This window comes from Triticum dicoccoides, chromosome 7A, assembly GCF_002162155.2.
Source record: "Triticum dicoccoides isolate Atlit2015 ecotype Zavitan chromosome 7A, WEW_v2.0, whole genome shotgun sequence".
NCBI classification, from domain to species: domain Eukaryota; kingdom Viridiplantae; phylum Streptophyta; class Magnoliopsida; order Poales; family Poaceae; genus Triticum; species Triticum dicoccoides.
The window spans coordinates 546,663,133-546,683,843 of NC_041392.1; the positions used below are offsets into that span (position 1 = coordinate 546,663,133).

The following is a 20,711-nucleotide window of genomic DNA, read 5'->3' on the forward strand; positions in this document are numbered from 1 at the left end:
ATGGAACCCTTTATCCTCCTCCCTTCAATATTGCTTTGAGATGTGTGCTCTCCAACTAACTTACTATATCAAAATTTCTCTTTTTTGTTTCTCTCAAATCAAACAACATATGGACTTCAAACTTTGTAGATCAAACAAACTTTAGAACTTCAATGTGTGACAAAACTTCCGGATTTTTTGGTTCGAGATAAATATATAAAAAAGTTATTTTGTTTGATTAAAAAAATTATTTTAAGAATTTAAAATGCATGAAAAAATCCAAAAGTTTTTTCCCACATTGTAGTTAGAATGTTTTATTGTCATGCAAAGTTTGAAGTTTCGTTTGAGAGAAACAAAAAAGACAAATGTGCATGCACGGTTCACGATCCAGAAATGGATGGCTAAGATAAGAGGTACCATGAGCTCGACCTACAGAAAACCACACTCCTCACAATATCCAATCTACAGCTATTAATCATTAAATCACAAAAAACAGACAAAAATGCATGAACAAAGGAGGATGAAGGGAGGAGGGGCGAAAGGAGGAGACAGAAGGCCCGGTGCCGGACCACAACCGTTGTGCACAGAGAAGGTGAACAGAGGAGTTAGGGGAAGAAGGGAGGGGAGGCAGAGATGGGAGGGGTAGTTCGTTGGTGCCGGCCGACCGGCTGGACCTAGGTCGCCTAGGACAGGGAGGAAAGAGAAGAGGGATGGAAGTGTTGGGGATCGTAGCAGAAATTTAAAAAAATTCTACGCATCACCAAGATCAATCTATGGAGTCATCTAGCAACGAGAGAGAGAGGAGTGCATCTACATACCCTTGTAGATCGCGATGCGGAAGCGTTACAAGAACGCGGATGAAGGAGTCGTACTCGCAGCGATTCAGATCGCGGTTGATTCCGATCTAAGCGCCGAACAACGACGCCTCCGCGTTCAACACACGTACAGCCCGGGGACGTCTCCTCCTTCTTGATCCAGCAAGGGGAGAGGAGAAGTTGAGGGAGAGCTCCGGCAGCACGACGGCGTGGTAGTGGAGCTTGCAGTTCTCTGGCAGGGCTTCGCCAAGCACTACGGAGGAGGAGGAGGAGGTGTTGGGGAGAGAGAGGGCTGCGCCAGGGAAGGGGTGCAGCTCCCATGCGCCTCCCCACTATATATAGGGGTGGAGGGGGCTGGTTTCTTGCCCTCCAAGTCCATTGGGGCATTGGAAAAGGTGGGGGAAAGAAATCCCATCATTTCCCTTCATCACCGATTGTTATCCCCCTTTTTTAGGGATCTTGATCTTATCCCTTCGGGATATGATCTTATTCCTTCTAAGGGGGGATCTTGGTGCGCCTTGACCAGGGGTATGGGGCCTTGCCCCCACTACCCACGTTCATGTGGGCCCCCCATGCAGGTGGGCCCCACTCCGAAACCTTCTAGAACCTTCCCGGTACAATACCGAAAAATCCCAAACATTTTTCGGTGGCCAAAATAGGACTTCCCATATATAAATCTTTACCTCCGTACCATTCCGGAACTCCTCGTGACATCCAGGATCTCATCCGGGACTCCGAACAACCTTCGGTAACCACATACAATTTCCCATAACAACTCTAGCGTCACCGAACTTAAGTGTGTAGACCCTGCGGGTTCGGAAACCATGCAGACATGACCGAGACATTCTCCGGCCAATAACCAACAGCGGGATCTGGATACCCATGTTGGCTCCCACATGTTCCACGATGATCTCATCGGATGAACCACGATGTCGGGGATTCAATCAATCCCGTATACAATTCCCTTTGTCAATCAGTATGTTACTTGCCCGAGATTCGATCGTCGGTATCCCAATACCTCGTTCAATCTCGTTACCGGCAAGTCACTTTACTCGTTCCGTAACGCGTGATCCCGTGGCTAACTCCTTAGTCACATTGAGCTCATTATGATGATGCATTACCGAGTGGGCCCAGAGATACCTCTCCGTCATACGGAGTGACAAATCCCAGTCTCGATTCGTGCCAACCCAACATACACTTTCAGAGATACCTGTAGTGCACCTTTATAGCCACCCAGTTACGTTGTGACGTTTGGTACACCCAAAGCATTCCTACGATATCCGGGAGTTGCACAATCTCATGGTCTAAGGAAATGATACTTGACATTAGAAAAGCTCTGAGCAAACGAACTACACGATCTTGTGCTATGCTCAGGATTGGGTCTTGTCCATCACATCATTCTCCTAATGATGTGATCCCATTATCAATGACATCCAATGTCCATGGTCAGGAAACCATAACCATCTATTGATCAATGAGCTAGTTAACTAGAGGCTTACTAGGGAGATGTTGTGGTCTACGTATTCACACATGTATTATGGTTTCGAGTTAATACAATTATAACATGAACAATAGACAATTATCATGAACAAGGAAATACAATAATAACCATTTTATTATTGCCTCTAGGGCATATTTCCAACAGTCTCCCACTTGCACTAGAGTCAATAATCTAGTTCTTATCACTATGTGATTGTAATGAATCCAACACCCATGGGGTTTGTTCATATCTCGCTTGTGAGAGAGGTTTATTAGTCAATGGGTCTGAACCTTTTAGATCCATGTGTGCTTTACAAATCTCTATGTCATCTTGTAGATGCAGCTACCACGCGCTACTTTGAGCTATTCCAAATAACTGCTCTACTATACGAATCCGGTTTACTACTCAGAGTCATCCGGATTAGTGTCAAAGTTTGCATCGACGTAACCCTTTACGACGAACTCTTTTACCACCTCCATAATCGAGAAAATTCCTTAGTCCACTAGTTACTAAGGATAAGTTCGACCGCTGTCATGTGATCCATTCCTGGATCACTATTCTACCCCTTGACTGACTCATGGCAAGGCACACTTCAGGTGCGGTACACAGCATAGCATACTGTAGAGCCTACGTCTAAAGCATAGGGGACGACCTTCGTCCTTTCTCTCTCTTCTGCCGTGGTCAGGTCTTGAGTCTTACTCAATACTCACACCTTGTAACACAGTCAAGAACTCCTTCTTTGCAGATCTATTTTGAACTCCTTCAAAATCTTGTCACGGTATTTATTCATTTGAAAGTACTATTAAGCTTTTTTGATCTATCCTTATAGATCTTGATGCTCAATGTTCAAGTAGCTTAATCCAGATTTCCATTGAAAAACACTTTTCAAATAACCCTGTATGCTTTCCAGAAATTCTACATCATTTCTGATCAACAATATGTTAAGAACATATGCTCATCAAAAATTCTATAGTGCTCCCACTCACTTCTTTGGAAATACAAGTTTCTCATAAACTTTGTATAAACCCAAAATCTTTGATCATCTCATCAAAGCGTACATTTCAACTCCGAGATGCTTACTCCAGTCCTTAGAAGGATTGCTGGAGCTTTGCATACTTGTTAGCATCTTTCAGGATTGACAAAACCTTATGGTTGTATCACATACAACCTTTCCTCAAGAAAATCGTCGAGGAAACAATATTTTGACATCCTATCTGCAAGATTTCATAAATAATGCAGTAACTGCTAACATAATTCCAACAGACTCTTAGCATCACTACGAGTGAGAAAGTCTCATCATAGTCAACTCCTTGAACTTGTCGGGAAACATCTTAACGACAAGTTAAGCTTTCTTAATGGTGACACTTACCATCATTGTACGTCTTCTTTTTAAAATCCATCTGCACCCAACAGCCTTACGACCATCAAGTAGTTCTTTCAAAGTCTATACTTTGTTTTATACATGGATCCTCTCTCAGATTTTATGGCCTCGAGCCATTCATAGGAATCCGGGCCCACCATCGCTTCTCCATAGCTTGTAGGTTCAATGTTGTCTAGCAACATGACTTCCAAGACATGATTACGTACCTCTGTGAAGTAGTATGCATCCTTGTCGACCTATGAGGTTTGGTAGTGACTTGATCCAAAGTTTCATGATCACTATCATAAGCTTCCACTTCAATTGGTGTAGGTGCCATAGGAACAACTTCCTGCGCCTTGCTACAAACTAGTTGAAGTGACGGTTCAATAACCTCATCAAGTCTCCATCATCCTCCCACTCAATTCTTTTGAAAGAAACTTTTCCTCGAGAAAGGACCCGTTTCTAGAAACAATCACTTTTGCTTCCGGATATGAAATAGGAGGTATACCCAACTGTTTTGGGTATTCTATGAAGATGCATTTATCCGCTTTGGGTTCGAGCTTATCAGCCTGAAACTTTTTCACATAAGCGTCGCAGCCCCAAACTTTTAAGAAACGACAGCTTAGGTTTTTCTAAACCATAGTTCATATGGTGTTGTCTCAACGGAATTGCGTGGTGCCCTATTTAAAGTGAATGTGGTTGTCTCTAATGCCTAACGCATAAATGATAGTGGTAATTCGATAAGAGACATCATGGTATGCACCATATCCAATAGGGCGCAGTTATGATGTTCGGACACACTATCACACTATGGTGTTCCAGGCGGTATTAGTTGTGAAACAATTTCTACAATGTCTTAATTGTGTGCCAAACTCGTAACTCAAATATTCATCTCTATGATCATATCATAGACATTTTATCCTCTTGTCACGACGATCTTCAACTTCACTCTGAAATTACTTAAACCTTTCAATAATTCAGACTTGTGTTTCATCAAGTAAATATACTCAGCATCTACTCAAATCATCTGTGAAGTAAGAACATAACGATATCCACTACGTGCCTCAGCACTCATTGAACTGCACACATCAAAATGTATTACTTCCAATAAGTTGATTTCTTATTCCATCTTACTGAAAACGAGGTCTTTCAGTCATCTTGCCCATGTGGTGTGATTTGCATGTCTCAAGTGATTCAAAATCAAGTGAGTCCAAACGATCCATCTGTATGGAGTTTCTTCATGCATATATACCAATAGACATGATTCGCATGTCTCAATCTTTTCAAAAATGAGTGAGTCCAAAGATCCATCAACATGGAGCTTCTTCATGCGTTTTATACCAACACGACTCAAATGGCAGTGCCACAAGTATGTGGTACTATCATTACTATCTTATATCTTTTGGCATGAACATGTGTATCACTACGATCGAGATTCAATAAACCATTCATTTTAGGTGCAAGATCATTGAAGGTATTATTCAAATAAACAGAGTAACCATTATTCTCCTTAAATGAATAACCATATGGTGATAAACATAATCCAATCATGTCTATACTCAACGCAAACACCAAATAACAATTATTTCGGTTTAACACCAATACCGATGGTAGAGGGAGCGTGCAATGTTTGATTACATCAACCTTGGAAACACTTCCAACACATATCGTCATCTCACCTTTAGCTAGTCTCCGCAGCCTTTTATTTCGAGTTAGTAACACTTAGCAACCGAATCGGTATTTATTACCCTGGTGCTACTAGGAGTACTAGTAAAGTACACAATAATATAACGTATATTCAAAATACTTCTGTCGACCTTGCCAGCCTTCTCATCTACCAAGTATCTAGGGTAGTTCTACTTCAGTGACCGTTCCCCTCATTATAGAAGCACTTAGTCTCGGGTTTGGGTTCAACCTTGGGTTTCTTCACTAGAGCAGCAACTGATTTGCCGTTTCATGAAGTATCCCTTCTTTCTCTTACCCTTCTTGAAACTAGTGGTTTAACCATCAACAATTGATGCTCCTACTTGATTTCTACTTTCGCGGCGTCAAACATCGCGAGTTGCTCAAGGATCATCATGTCTATCCCTGATATGTTATAGTTCATCACGAAGCTCCAATAGCTTGGTGGCAGTGACTATGGAGAACCATCACTATCTCACCTGGAAGATTAACTCCCACTAGATTCAAGCGATTGTAGTACTCAGACAATCTGAGCACAAGCTCAATGATTGAGCTTTTCTCCCTTAGTTTGCGGGCTTAAGAAACTTGTCAGAGGTCTCATACCTCTTGACGTGGGCACTAGTCTGAAATCCCAATTTCAGTCTTTGGAACATCTCATATGTTCTGCGACGTTTCAAAAACATCTTTGGTGCCACAATTCTAAACCGTTAGCATTACACATTGAACTATCACGTAGTCATCAAAACGTGTATGTCAGATGTTTCCCAACATCTACAGACGACGCTCGAGGTTCAGCACACTGAGCAGTGCATTAAGGACATAATCCTTCTGTGCAGCAATGAGGACAATCCTCAGTTTACGGACCCAGTCCGCATAATTGCTGCTGTCAACTCTCAACTAAATTTTCTCTAGGAACATATCTAAAACAATAGAACCAAAGCGTGAGCTACGACATAATTTACAAAGACCTTTTGACTATGTTCATGATAATTAAGTTCATCTAATCAAATTATTCAATGAACTCCCATTTAGATAGACATCCCTCTAGTCATCTAAGTGATACATGATCCGAGTCAACTAGGCCGTGTCCGATCATCACGTGAGACGGACTAGTCATCATCGGTGAACAACTTCATGTTGATCGTATCTTCTATATGACTCATGTTCGACCTTTCGGTCTTCCGTGTTCCGAGGCCATGTCTGTACATGCTAGGCTCACCAAGTCAACCTAAGTGTGTTGCATGTGTAAATCTGGCTTACACCCGTTGTATGCGAACGTTAGAATCTATCACACCAGATCATCACGTGGTGCTTCGAAACAACGAACCTTTGCAACGGTGCATAGTTAGGGGGAACACTTTCTTTAAATTTTAGTGAGGGATCATCCCATTTATGCTACCGTCGATCTAAGAAAATAAGATGTAAGCATGACAAACATCACATGCAAATCATAAAGTGACATGATATGGCCAGTATCATCTTGCGCCTTTTGATCTCCATCTTCGAGGCGCGGCATGATCACCTTCGTCACCGGCATGACACCATGATTTCCATCATCATGATCTCCATCATCGTGTCTTCATGAAGTTGTCTCGCCAACTATTACTTCTACTACTATGGCTAACAGTTAGCAATAAGTAAAGTAATTACATGGCGTTTTCATTGACACGCGGGTCATAAATAAATTAAGACAACTCCTATGGCTCCTTCCGGTTGTCATACTCATCGACATGTAAGTCGTGATTCCTATTACAAGAACATGATCAATCTCATACATCACATATATCATTCATCACATCCTTTTGGCCATATCACATCACATAGCATACCCTGCAAAAACAAGTTAGACGTCCTCTAATTGTTGTTGCATGTTTTACGTGGCTGCTATGGATTTCTAGCAAGAATATTTCTTACCTACGCAAAACCACAACGGTGATATGCCAATTGCTATTTACCCTTCATAAGGACCCTTTTCATCGAATCCGATCAGACTAAAGTGGGAGAGACAGACACCCACTAGCCACCTTATGCAACTAGTGCATGTCAGTCGGTGGAACCAGTCTCACGTAAGCGTACGTGTAAGGTCGGTCCGGGCCGCTTCATCCCACGATGCCTCTGAATCAAGATAAGACTAGTAACGGCAAGTAAATTGACAAAATCGACGCCCACAACAACTTGTGTTCTACTCGTGCATAAAAACTACGCATAGACCTAGCTTTGATACCACTGTTGGGGATCGCAGCAGAAATTTAAAAAATTTCTACGCATCACCAGGATCAATCTATGGAGTCATCTAGCAACGAGAGAGAGAGGAGTGCATCTACATACCCTTGTAGATCGCGATGCGGAAGCATTACAAGAACGCGGATGAAGGAGTCATACTCGCAGTGATTCAGATCACGGTTGATTCCGATCTAAGCGTCGAACAACGACGCCTCCTCGTTCAACACACGTACAGCCCGGGGACGTCTCCTCCTTCTTGATCCAGCAAGGGGAGAGGGGAAGTTGAGGGAGAGCTCCGGCAGCACGACGGCGTGGTGGTGGACCTTGCAGTTCTCCGGCAGGGCTTCGCCAAGCACTACGGAGGAGGAGGAGGTGTTGGGGAGGGAGAGGGCTGTGCCAGGGAAAGGGTGCAGCTCCCATGCGCCTCCCCACTATATATAGGGGTGGAGGGGGCTGGTTTCTTGCCCTCCAAGTCCATTGGGGCGTTGGCAAAGGTGGAGGAAAGAAATCCCATCATTTCCCTTCCCCACCGATTGTTATCCCCCTTTTTTAGGGATCTTGATCTTATCCCTTCGGGATATGATCCTATTCCTTCTAAGAGGGGATCTTGGTGCGCCTTGACCAGGGGGGTGGGGCCTTGCCCCCACTACCCACGTTCATGTGGGTCCCCCCATGCAGGTGGGCCCCACTCTGAAACCTTCTAGAACCTTCCCGGTACAATACCGAAAAATCCCGAACATTTTCCGGTGGCCAAAATAGGACTTCCCATATATAAATCTTTACCTTCGGACCATTCCGGAACTACTCGTGACATCCAGGATCTCATCCGGGACTCCGAACAACCTTCGGTAACCACATACAATTTCCCATAACAACTCTAGCGTCACCGAACCTTAAGTGTGTAGACCCTACGGGTTCGGGAACCATGCAGACATGACCGATACGTTCTCCGGCCAATAACCAACAACGGGATCTGTATATCCATGTTGGCTCCCACATGTTCCACGATGATCTCATCGGATGAACCACGATGTCGGGGATTCAATCAATCCCGTATACAATTCCCTTTGTCAATCAGTATGTTACTTGCCCGAGATTCGATCGTCGGTAATCCCAATACCTCGTTCAATCTCGTTACCGGCAAGTCACTTTACTCGTTCCGTAACGCATGATCCCGTGGCTAACTCCTTAGTCACATCGAGCTCATTATGATGATGCATTACCGAGTGGGCCCAGAGATACCTCTCCATCATACGGAGTGACAAATCCCAATCTCGATTCGTGCCAACCCAACAGACACTTTCGGAGATACCTGTAGTGCACCTTTATAGCCACCCAGTTACGTAGTGACGTTTGGTACACCCAAAGCATTCCTACGGTATCCGGGAGTTGCACAATCTCATGGTCTAAGGAAATGATACTTGAAATTAGAAAAGCTCTTAGCAAACGAACTACACGATCTTGTGCTATGCTCAGGATTGGGTCTTGTCCATCACATCATTCTCCTAATGATGTGATCACGTTATCAATGACATCCAATGTCCATGGTCAGGAAACCATAACCATCTATTGATCAACGAGCTAGTTAACTAGAGGCTTACTAGGGAGATGTTGTGGTCTACGTATTCACACATGTATTACGGTTTCCAGTTAATACAATTATAGCATGAACAATAGACAATTATCATGAACAAGGAAATACAATAATAACCATTTTATTATTGCCTCTAGGGCATATTTCCAACAAGAAGAGGGGTATACCTGGGTTCAGCGGGCAACCCTTGCCTGTGTGCGGCTGGAAGAGGGCTCGATCCCTTTGGCCATGTGAGCGAGAGAGTTTTTTATGCGTGGTTAGGAGAAAAACACAAAGGGGTATCTCACTTGGGAATGGCATTGGTGGGTAAATAACATTGAACTTCTCGGGGACAATTGAAAAGGGTCAGTTTAGAAGCTAGAGAAGTTGAGGTTGGGCAGCTGTTAGTTTTGCACTACCTAAAAGCTATAGATTCTCATAAACTGATGTGAAAATTTACCCCTTTAGTTAGCTTTTACCTTCTTTGAAGTAGAAATTGGGTAAGAAAAACAATCAAACACAGTCTGGAACGGGGAATACTTTGCTACAGTTATTGTGTTGTGTATAGGACAATCTATAATGATAGATCGGGCCCACAACTCTCTCTGATCTAATCTTCAAGAGTTCCCAACAAAGTGAAAATCTTTGGCTGGTTACTTGCTAATAATCAAGTAAACAGACGTGCAAATCTCCACATAAAGACTATACTAGATTTGTACACCTGTCCAATGTGCAGTTCTCACCTTGAGAGCAAGTACAATAAGCTTATATAAGCAGACTATAAGGGTTAAAATATTATTTTTCTCCTGACAAGGAGGAGAGAGAAGTTAATAGAGAAGAGGAGCAAGCTACAGAATAAGAGCTAGCTGCATTATGTGAGAGTAAAAGATGGTCATGTATTAATAAAATAACACATCTTTATAACTAACTATTATACATGTTGGCTTTACTATAAAACTTGCTCTGAAACAAGCTGCCACCTCTTCCTCCAATGCCCTGCAACGAAAGACTAGACTAGAGGGCTATTGCCGAAGTTTGGGATACGCCTGCGCCAGGTGGCTTGCCAACCTCGCTCACATCATTCATGCTCTTGCTAATGTATGAAAGATCTGAAATGTTAGAAACTCCGTATTTTGAGGCAGCAATGGCTGCTGCCATATTAGGCAATGCTCAATATTCTATGGCATGACTTCTTCTATCAATAAAACAATGATTGTTCCTTCTTATGCTCTTTGTGGCTCGGTGTCCTTTTTTTAATAAATGACATTTTTTTATTAACTCACACTATAGCATCAAAAGAACACAAATCATAATGAGGTGGCATACACTCCACCTTTGCATGACTAGGAGCGTCCCCACATCCAGTTGTTGACATGTGTTGCTTCATTCCTTTGTTGCCTGCTTATGGCGCGAATACTGCAAATGCCTATAATAATCTGGCTTGCACCGTGCGCAGTGTCTGGCACGCAGAGAATTCTTTTGGTTATGACAACAAAATAAAAATCGACTAATCCTAGGCCAACTGAACACCTGAATAAATTATTCAGGCAAGCAAATCTTTATTCGTTATACACTTCAAGCAAGCAAATCTTTATTCGTCATATACATACTACGATCGATCTTGTTTGGCAAAGTTCTGAAGAGCAAAACTACCAATTTTCCTCTTTAAAGAACAGCAAAACTGCCCTTCACTTCCTCCCTCTCGGCGAGAGATGCACGTGGAGCGGATGGAGCTTGTAGCTGGTGAGCTGCACGGTGTCCACCTTCTCCTCGTCGCCCTCCCTGAGCCTCCAGGAGAACTCCTGCACGAACCGCGCTATGGCGGCGCACGAGATGGTCGTCGCCTGCTGGCTTCCGGCGCAGACCCTCCTCCCGACGCCGAACGCCATGGTCTTGTACATGTCCACCGCCTCGAACCTCCCGTCCAGGAACCTCTCCGGCCTCCACTCCTCGGGCTCCTCCCAATCGTTCTTGTTCATGTTACATCCGTGCAGGTTGATGATGATCTAGCACAGTAGAGAAATTCTTTCAGAAATCCATGGTCAGCAGGCAATCTAGATCGATGCCATTTCTTGGATGAATTACCTCAGTGCCGGCTGGGATGTCGTAGCCGGCCAGTTTGGTGGCCTCATGGACGAACCTCGGAGGTATCAGTGCAACAGGAGAATGGCGCCGCAGCGTCTCGTGGAACACCGCGTTCAGGTACGGCAGCCGCGGCAGATGGTCCTCGGTGACCATCTCGTCGCCGCAGACATCTTGGATCTCCCGGAAGAGACGATCCTAACGTGCCAAGAAAAATCTGGTTAACAATGCATCTCGCGGCGGCATTCAGAATGAGTAGGATACAAAACCGAGAGAGTGGCAATTAAGTTGCAGCAGGTAGTGCCCACCTGTTTATCTGGGTTCTTGGCAAGCTCATACATAGCCCACTCGGTAGTGACCAACGTGGTATCTGCAGCCTCTATGACCTCCTCCCACACCAGCATCGTCAACTGTTCGTCTGTCAGCGTGTTCTCTGCCAGCAAGCTGTCCAGATAGGACACCTTTGCCTGCGTACCACAGCAATTTTTAGCCGAACACATAGACGAATCACACAAGGACAATACTGTCAGTACGCATTCGTGTCACCTCGCCGCGCGCAATTCGTTTCTTCTGTTGATGGATCAGCGCCTGCATCACCGCCGTTCGCCTAGATTCTGTGGTAAGAACTCTTGTTTCGAAGCTCTTGTTCGGAATCCAGCTGAGGTATGGGAAGAAATCCCTCCAATCGACATCGATTGCACACATCATCAGGTCGACCACGGTGATCTGGTAGATTTCATCCTTGGATATCTCCCTTCCAAACTCCTTCACGTAAACCGAACCCACATCCTCACCCAAACTCTGTAATTGCAGTGTGCATTCTCAGTTATGAAGGTACAAATTCAGGAAATGTTGCACTGGGTAAAACCACACTAGAAAACCATGTCGTCGACCAACCTGTATCAAGGACAAGCGGAATAGCTCGACCTTGAAGACCTCTCTGAAGTTCAGAGGAGCATGTGGGTCACCACTCACCAACGTATGAAAACTGCTCAGCATGTTATCCATCATCATGTCCCTTGTGTTCCGGAATTTTCTCTAAATTATATCCAAAGTATGTCACCGTTAGACCTAACTGAAATCCTAGAGGAGGCCTGGTAACTAAACTGTATCGTTGCGGAAGTGTTAAGACTTTTACCTGAGCAGAAGAACCCAACACGGCCGCCATAACATGACGCTTCACCGTTTTGTGGAACTCCCCGTAGTCACTGGTAGCAACCATGGTTTTACCACGAGTGAGCACAGACAACGCTTTAGATAGCTTTCGAGTAGATATGCAGAAGAATTTTTCAATCATTGCCTGCAAATACAGGGACATAATATGCTTCCCATGTCAAATGTGATACATTTTTACCATGCTGCTAACATTGCTTAGTTTTGCATCTTATCCAATAGTAATAGTCAAGAACAAAGCATCCATGACCGAGAGGAGTTTTGGGGGAGCTCCAGTAAGCTTTTCATTTGAAAATTTCAGTAAGTGTATGTTTTATAAGTATCATAAAAGTCGAAGAAACGTAACACGTACATGTATAATGCAGTATATGACTACTTTCATGGAAAAATTAATTTCAGACATGGTCTGGGCATAAAAGACAAATATTGACATAAAAACACTATTCCCGCGAAATTGCAGAAGTACTCGGCGATAACGCCCACTGAAATCATACCCACCCACTTGCCTCGGGATCAGCAGCCACTATATTAACCTCTCTGTATCGCCCTCAGTTATTGCCTCGTATATCTGCCGTGTCTCGTATGTAATTATGGCTTTATTCTCAGAGGGCTCTGTACTAGAGCCCAACCATCCGGTGCTATGTTCAATGCAGAGACGCTCCTGCTTGTTGTACTGTTCTTCTGCTCAAAGGCGCCTGAAAGTCTGAAGCTGATGATGTTGCCGCCGACGGTGCCGGAAAGAGTTTTAGTACTATGTAATTTTTATTCCAAAGTAACTCAACCGAGTTTTGCCTCAGGATTACCGGTACTACTATGTATTTTTTTTATTTCCAATCACCTGGTCGTCCCCAGGATCGTGTTAAGCTCATGATTATCAGTACTATGTAATTCCAAGAGCAATGCTCTTTATGGTTAATCTTAATTCGTATTTGTGCTCATCCGTCCAGTAATCCAGTAAGGAGTTATGCACCAGCATTTAATAAACACAAGTTACACTACAATTTGATTCTCATAATGCATGGTAATTTTTCTCTTTCTACCCACTATATACTTTTTCCCACACAACACATTTTCACCCACTAGCCATTTACTCCATCCACAGTTACACGCATCAATCAATGACGCGTCAAAAAGTCGCTTCTCATGTCAGCATTCAATGGCTGCGTATGGAGCTTTTCCTCTTGAGGGAGAACATATCCAGTGCTCTTAACACTTTCATGCTCCCATGCTCCAATGTCTAAAATGATAATTTTAAATGTTTCAACAAATTCCGAAAAAAATTGGTGGTTGTTCACAAGACATGTGTTTAGATAATCTAAAATTTTCAAATCCAAAATCGAAATAAACAATGAGAAACTAAAAAGAGAAATCTTCATGTGAATAGTGCCATTTTAGCTTTTGTCTTCTTGTGACACTATTTATGTTCAGTTTTTCTTTTTTTGTTTCTCAATGTATATTTCGCGTTTGGATCTGAAATTTTCAGATGATGTAGACTTATGTCTTGTGAACATTCACAAGTTTTTTCAGAATGTTTTGAAACACTTATAATTACTGCTTTAAAAATTGGAGCATGGGAGCATGCAGTTGTTGGGAGCACATGATATTTACCCCTACGTGTAGCTGATCTAGTCATGCATGTTGCTTGAGAAACAATACTGCCAGGCTTGGGCCTAATTTATTGTCGGCAAACAGGTATGCACTGTGCCAATCGACCCTGAATGGATCTATTAAACAACAACAATTCATTTAATCTAATTTTCCATCAATCCCTAGACAACAGAGCAGCGGGTGAGATTCCAGTGAGTGTCGTCGCCGAGTGCTCCTAGTTCACGTCCCTATTCTCGCAACTATAGATAGCTCATCATTTTTCTTCTGCTTATCTCGAAACAAGAAAACTTTTTCTATGCAATTTTACTCATCTCTAATGTATTCTCAGATCTACACATGTTTTATTTTTAAGTTTCTAAAACATAGAGGTGCATTTTATTTTTTATTTTTTAAAAATAAGAGCTCGGCGTAGCTTGGGAACCAAAAACAAACCGCCTGGTGACCATACAACAACTATATGCATATTGTGAGTTACTAGCTTAGTTTTTATCTGGGTAGTCTGAATGTAGAGAGATCAATTCACAACTCATTAAATCCTTGATTTATCACCAGTATGATGGAAATATAAAGCACAATAACATCTTATTGATCTATGGTTAGAGTTTGAGTTCAAAAAAGACTCCAGGAAAGTTTATTTTTATTATATTGCCATTCAAAAGAAATAGTACAAGCATAATCGCAACAAGAACATACAAACAAATATGATAAATGCAGACTACACACAATATTACCAAATCATGGTCAGCTGACCAAAGCGTCAAATTGTCGCAATTACCCAAATAAAGATAGTAGGTAGTTCGACATAGTAACATACAAATGCTCAAAGGAATTTAACAAAGATGGAAGATCACAGTTTCCATCCTACCTCCTTGGCTACCTCTGTTGAGTTGAGCACAACTATCGAAGATGCCCCTGTCCTTATTGTATATATTGGCCCATAAATATCAGACCATTTTGCAAAAGTCTTATGGGGCTTCTTTTCTTTTAGTTGATGTAGATTTCCAATAATCGGCAAACCAGGAACCACTGCATATCAATTAAATAAAACCAGACACGAATAAATGTTGGCCTCGAAGTAGAATTTATTGTTATTTAAACTGCATACTTGATACTCCATGTGTCAATATACTCCATGTGTCAATATTTCCATATTGTGAGTATTTGAAATGTGGCCTTGTATACAGAAATGGAGGGAGTATTTGAAATATGTCAGTACGATATATCTCCCGCATAGATGATAAAATTTTAGGCCATCCAAATAAATTAACATGGAAATCATTTTATTTCTCTTTCTTAGTTTCTAACAAATTTTATTCGGACAAGGCTATATACCATACATATAGCATATACGAACGGCTCTTTGCAATTTTCTGGCATCCATAACTGCAATTGAGGGATAATGGAGAGATGGAGCCGTTAGACTCAAATAATCTCATAACATCAAAATTAGGCTATTACGGAATACCACAATTACCCATGTCACAAGTAGTTCAGCCTGTATCAAGCATCATATGTTCATATAGAAATTGTTTCATGCAGACTTAAGTCAAAGGAGATTGTCTAGAATTGTTTGCTGTTAATTAGTTCTGAACAATATAGATATCTATCCTTACATCAGTGTGGGGCAATCAATGCAAATGTGGTGAAGATAAAATATTTATAAGGTTTGACACACATGGACAAAATTCCCAAGGTTTTGTAAAATGTAGTATTGCAATAAATGCTGCAAAAAAAGCGAGCCTGGCTCTCATGTGGCTAGCGGCGTAGATGAACAACCCAGCCACCAGGATTGAAATCCTCATGGATGTGAATTTGAATTCTTATTATTCAAAAAACAAGCTTTTTACAGGGGTCTCCCCTACAACATTTTTTAGTAAAAAATAATACTGACAAACTTTTGTGGCAAAACAACTGTAAGGTTTTGCTCAAACTATTAGCTTGCCAATACAGATACTTCTTACTTATAGGCACCGGAGTTGGCCAACACAAATTGCAATTGACAACAAACCATTGGTAGATGATTCAAAGAAAGATCAAATTCTTGATGATGAGGCCCCTTTGTTCGAGTCCAGCCTTGCGCATTGGCTCGGGTTCATGGGACCCTTTCTATCGGATAGGAGAGGCTCTTGTACAAAATAGACTTACTAGGTAATAATCCCTAGAATCTACCTATATAAAGGTAAAGAGGCAATTGTGTCAAGAAGCTGGCTTTTCTTTGGTCAAAAGGTACTTCAAATTTGGATTAATCATGAAGAGATAATGGCAGTTATTTCTCATTTGAGTTTTTCTGGCGGACCTTCCGCGCAAGATCTTTGGTCTTCCTAGTGGGAACAAGCCCTTTCAACCCCTTTTTGCGAAAGAAGGTTTTCCAGGAGGGGCCTATGGGAACAACAGTCCTGCATCGAGATTATTAGTTGCTTACCACTGCTTATTTTGCTGATTATGAACTATCAATATTCAAAGAGATCAACCTTCTTTAAATCTCGGAAAGGCTTTCTCGGGGATAAAGTTGGTTGAGGAAGTCCTAAACAACCTAAAAGAAAGAGGGGATTGACTGGCCTATCAAAGCCCTATCTCATAGGGTTAACAGTAGAAGGTATGTATGATGGTACCATGGACATAAACGATGCCATGAACAAGCGTATCAATTCATGAGTAAGGAATACTATTGGAAAGATTGGGCATTTGGGTTCATCTTGTTATTGGCCATCCCTTGCAAAACATATATCTTTTATTAAAGGGGTGAGGAAAGGTATGCAAAGGCAAGGAAGCTAATGCTAACGCTATTGATGTTCCTAACGCGTGTTTTTCTGGTTCTAGTTAAACTATTATTCATGGTATGAAGTTCAGAGGAGCCGCAATTTGATCTAAACAAGTAGTTAATGTAGGCTCCTATGGAGGACATATATTGAAATGCTTAATTAGTGCTCTTATTCGGAACATATGTTATAGAAGAATTTTAACAAATATATCATCCCAAAAGTTAAATGATACTTGTTCCAAAAGTTATAGATTTAGTGTATATAGTAATTTATGATATTTAATTTTATGTTTCACATTTTGATTCTAGCTTAATTTAAATATATTTAAAACCACATAATCCAATCAAATATAATCCTCAATTTTCAATCAAATTCCAAAATAGTAAATAACATAGAATATAGATTCCATAAAAAATTATAGTTTATAATGCACTTTGATTCAGTTAAGTAAAAATTAGGAGTTCAAGAAAAATATGAAGAAGTTATCATTTTGTTTGCAATATAATTCTAGAATTTTGGAAAAACAAACTCGTTTACTTCGGGTTCAAAATGGGTTAGATATGATTTTGAATTGTTTCCTGGCATAATGTACCAACATGGCATCTAATTGGCTATCTTAGAGCATCCATAATGTATGATTTGCGTACCTCTCATGCTGCCTCTAAGGGTTAGAGGTTGCCTCCCTACACTTTGCACAACCGCCTCCAAGCAACAACAATAAACTCAGCATTGTCTAAGCTTACATGTGGCCTCCATTTAATGGAATATTAATATCTCAACATGCAAACACATACAAGTGCGGAATTTTGCAAGGAAACTGGTCAGGTTTGAGGCAGTGGTGCATCCATAGGTTAAAAGCCAACACTGCAGCCAAAGTGGTCATGTTTGAGCCAAGATTGCCACTATATAAATTGGTGTGCTCCCACATGGGTCTATGAGCGAGGAGCCATATTAGCCTTACAAGCGGTGTTACCAAGGAAATATGTTGAATAATGTGCAGTTTTGTATTAAAAATGAAAATAAATATAAAATGTAAAATTTCATGAGACTCGTCGCCAGAGCCAGAGTTGCCTTGTTCTCGGTGTTGGGCTAACTATTTTGGCTGGCGAAGGGGCTTGTTATGCCCTGGTGATTGGAGTATCGTTGGTTTCCGCGATGGATACAAAGTCATCAAATCAAGAGTGATGGGTAATAAAGATAACTTTGCTTGACTAATTCAATGGATGATAGCATAGTGGTTTGTCGGGTCTCACATTGGTGTGTTGAATCTTCACTGGTGCCCAGATCAGATGAGTTGCATGGTTTCTATTGAAATTTATTATATAGGTTTCCATTCGATTTTTCTTCCATTAATCAAATAAAGCTCTTATGCTTGACATATCACACGACCCTCGGGTTTCACAATGATGTAATTATGTGGGTAGACTACAGGGTGATGATGTGCCGATGAGTGATACTCGGATTTCATAGTGATGTAATTATATAGGTAGACTACAGGGTGATGCTGTGCTGCACGAACCTCGCGTCATGTTGATATCATGCATTGCATTTGTGTGCGACCGCGAACCAAACCCAGGCCGGCCTGCACTAGAAGAATACATGGAGAACGTTTGTTCTCTACAAATTTAACTTAATATAATATTTGATAGAACGTGTCTATCAGAAAATGGATGAAAACCACATAGTATTACTTTTTTCACTCTAAAACTCTTATATATATGTCTTATAAAAAGAACGTAGTTGGTGATTGTCCATTCACCCTCGAAGAGTACATCTTAAGTTGCCAATAAACTAATTGTCATAATGATCTTTATAGTGTAGTAGACAGATGTATCTTTGTTTACTGAATTTGATTACGTATATTTCGAGAGTTTTTGGTTTAAACTCGTGCAAAAAGGAACTTATTTTCTCCGTTTTTAACTATAAGTCTTTTTAGAGATTTTAACATAGACTACATACAGAGTAAAAATGAATAAATTTACACTCTCAAAAACTTTTATATACATTCATATAGTTTATATTGAAATCTCTAAAAGGACTTATATTTAGAAATGCAGGAGTATATCACACCAAACAAGCAGTAGCAACCAAGAGCATTTATCGAGAAAACCTCCCAGTCCCAATAGCATTGAGCTAGCTAGAAGAGAAAAGAAGCAACAACACCACGGCGTCGGCCGCACATCGTGAGAGTCGGTGAGAGTGATCGTCACCTGGGGGGGCGTTGGTGCGGTTCTTGCGCCCCATCCCAACGTCAACCTTAGCGGCGAGCGCGACGGCCACGGCCAGCAGGCCGACAGCCACGGCGGTGGCAGCCAGCGCGCCCACACCCCCAGCGGGGAGCTCTGCAAGCAACGCCTCCATCGGTCAGGTCGGGTGGGGTGACGACCGGACTCCGGCCGTGCTGCCTGGTGCGGAGCAAGGGTCGGTGTAGGAACCGCGGTGGTGGTTGCGGTGGCGCGCTTCCGTCTTATAGGCGTTACGGGACGTTGACGCTGACGGTGGCGGCGAGGGGGCAGCAATGCGACAGGAGTCGGGGGCGAGTGGCATCTCACCCCAGAAATGGAAACGAGATTCCCTTGCCCATTCGTCGATTCCAGGGACGCGGCCAAGCGATCAAGGAAATACTACTAAATACAGGCATGATGCATGCATGCATGATAACAGTATAGAGTAGACTTCAGCAAATAATTCACTCAGGTCACGATTTCTTCTTTTTCTCAGCTCAGATGTGACATGTCTACCCGGAAGGCCCGAGTCTCCGATCTGCCGCGTATTAAGCAGCATCACCAAGAAGGGATGCTTGAGAATATTCCTAGCATGAAGTAGTGTTCGGTTGATGCCCTCAAAATATGCCTATGTGGAGACAAGCTCCATGGGGTGTTTGGTTCATCATTTATTTAGATTATTTTACCACTAATGCTACACCTAAAAACAGTTTTTTTACTTTTTCGTACGAGAAATTTACGGTCTACTCATCAACTGTCAAGATAGTATAAAAAACATTAGAAGTAAAATTTACATCTAGATCCGTAGACCACCTAGCGACGACTACACTTACAAACAGTTTTTACTTAGCCTTATGTAAATTCCTAAACACTAATCACCCCCCTCCCCCTCTCCCCCCAATGAATTTCAGGGGTGGGCCCGTGTGTAACGCCCCAGATACAACTTTCCATATTTATAACTCTGACTCTTGCCTTTTCCGAAGATGCGATACGATATTCCCTTCGTGGTTGGGTTTTTGTCTTCGTTTTGCCTTTTGTTCATGTCATGCATTTCATATCATGTCATCATGTGCATCGCATTTGCATACGTATTCGTCTCATGCTTCCGAGCATTTTCCCCGTTGTCCGTTTTGCAATCCGACACTCCTACGTCCTTCGGCGCCCCCTTTTGTCTCTTTTCGTGTGCGGGTGTTAGACGTTCTCGGAATGGACCGAAATTTGCCAAGTGGCCTTGGTACACCACCGATAGACCGTCTGTCAAGTTTCGTGCCATTTGGAGTCCGTTTGATACTCCAACGGTTAACCGGGGAATCGTAAAGGCCTCGTGTGTGTTGCAGCTCAACACCCCTCCAAAATGGCTCAATAACCCTTCCAAACCATCTCCATGTCCTCCGTCGTCGGATCACGATCACGTGGCCGAAAACTACACCTCATTTGGACACTCCCACCTGCTTCTACCTATAAATAGGTGCTCTCCTCCGAAAATTCGTGCAGATGAAACCCTAGCAAACTTTCTCTTCGCGCCGCCGGACAAAAACCCCGCCGCCGGACACGTCCGCCGCGCCCGGCCACCCCACTCCGACCAATCTCGTCATGCCACCTCAGCACTGCCGCCACCCGGAGCCACTAGCGCGCCACCACGTCGCCTCCCGGCCACGCCTCTCTCTCCTCATCGCGCCGCGGCCCGCCGGGGCCCGTGGCCGGCCCGCCCCGGGCCGATCTGGGCCGAGCCGTACGCCGCCCGACCA

At 42.6% G+C, this 20,711-nt stretch overlaps 1 protein-coding gene across 1 annotated transcript; it reads right to left on the bottom strand.

The window, feature by feature from the left end:
• Positions 1–10,670: 10,670 nt before the first annotated feature.
• On the bottom strand, positions 10,671–19,099 carry LOC119332455 (ent-kaurene oxidase 2-like). The gene is made up of 8 exons (XM_037605642.1): positions 18,949–19,099; positions 14,842–15,002; positions 12,334–12,495; positions 12,093–12,233; positions 11,742–11,996; positions 11,504–11,662; positions 11,199–11,393; positions 10,671–11,119 (listed from the first exon to the last, which is right to left on the bottom strand). The coding sequence occupies exons 1-8, from the start codon at positions 19,097–19,099 to the stop codon at positions 10,802–10,804; spliced, it is 1,542 nt and encodes a 513-aa protein (XP_037461539.1). The 3' UTR covers positions 10,671–10,801.
• Positions 19,100–20,711: the final 1,612 nt, after the last annotated feature.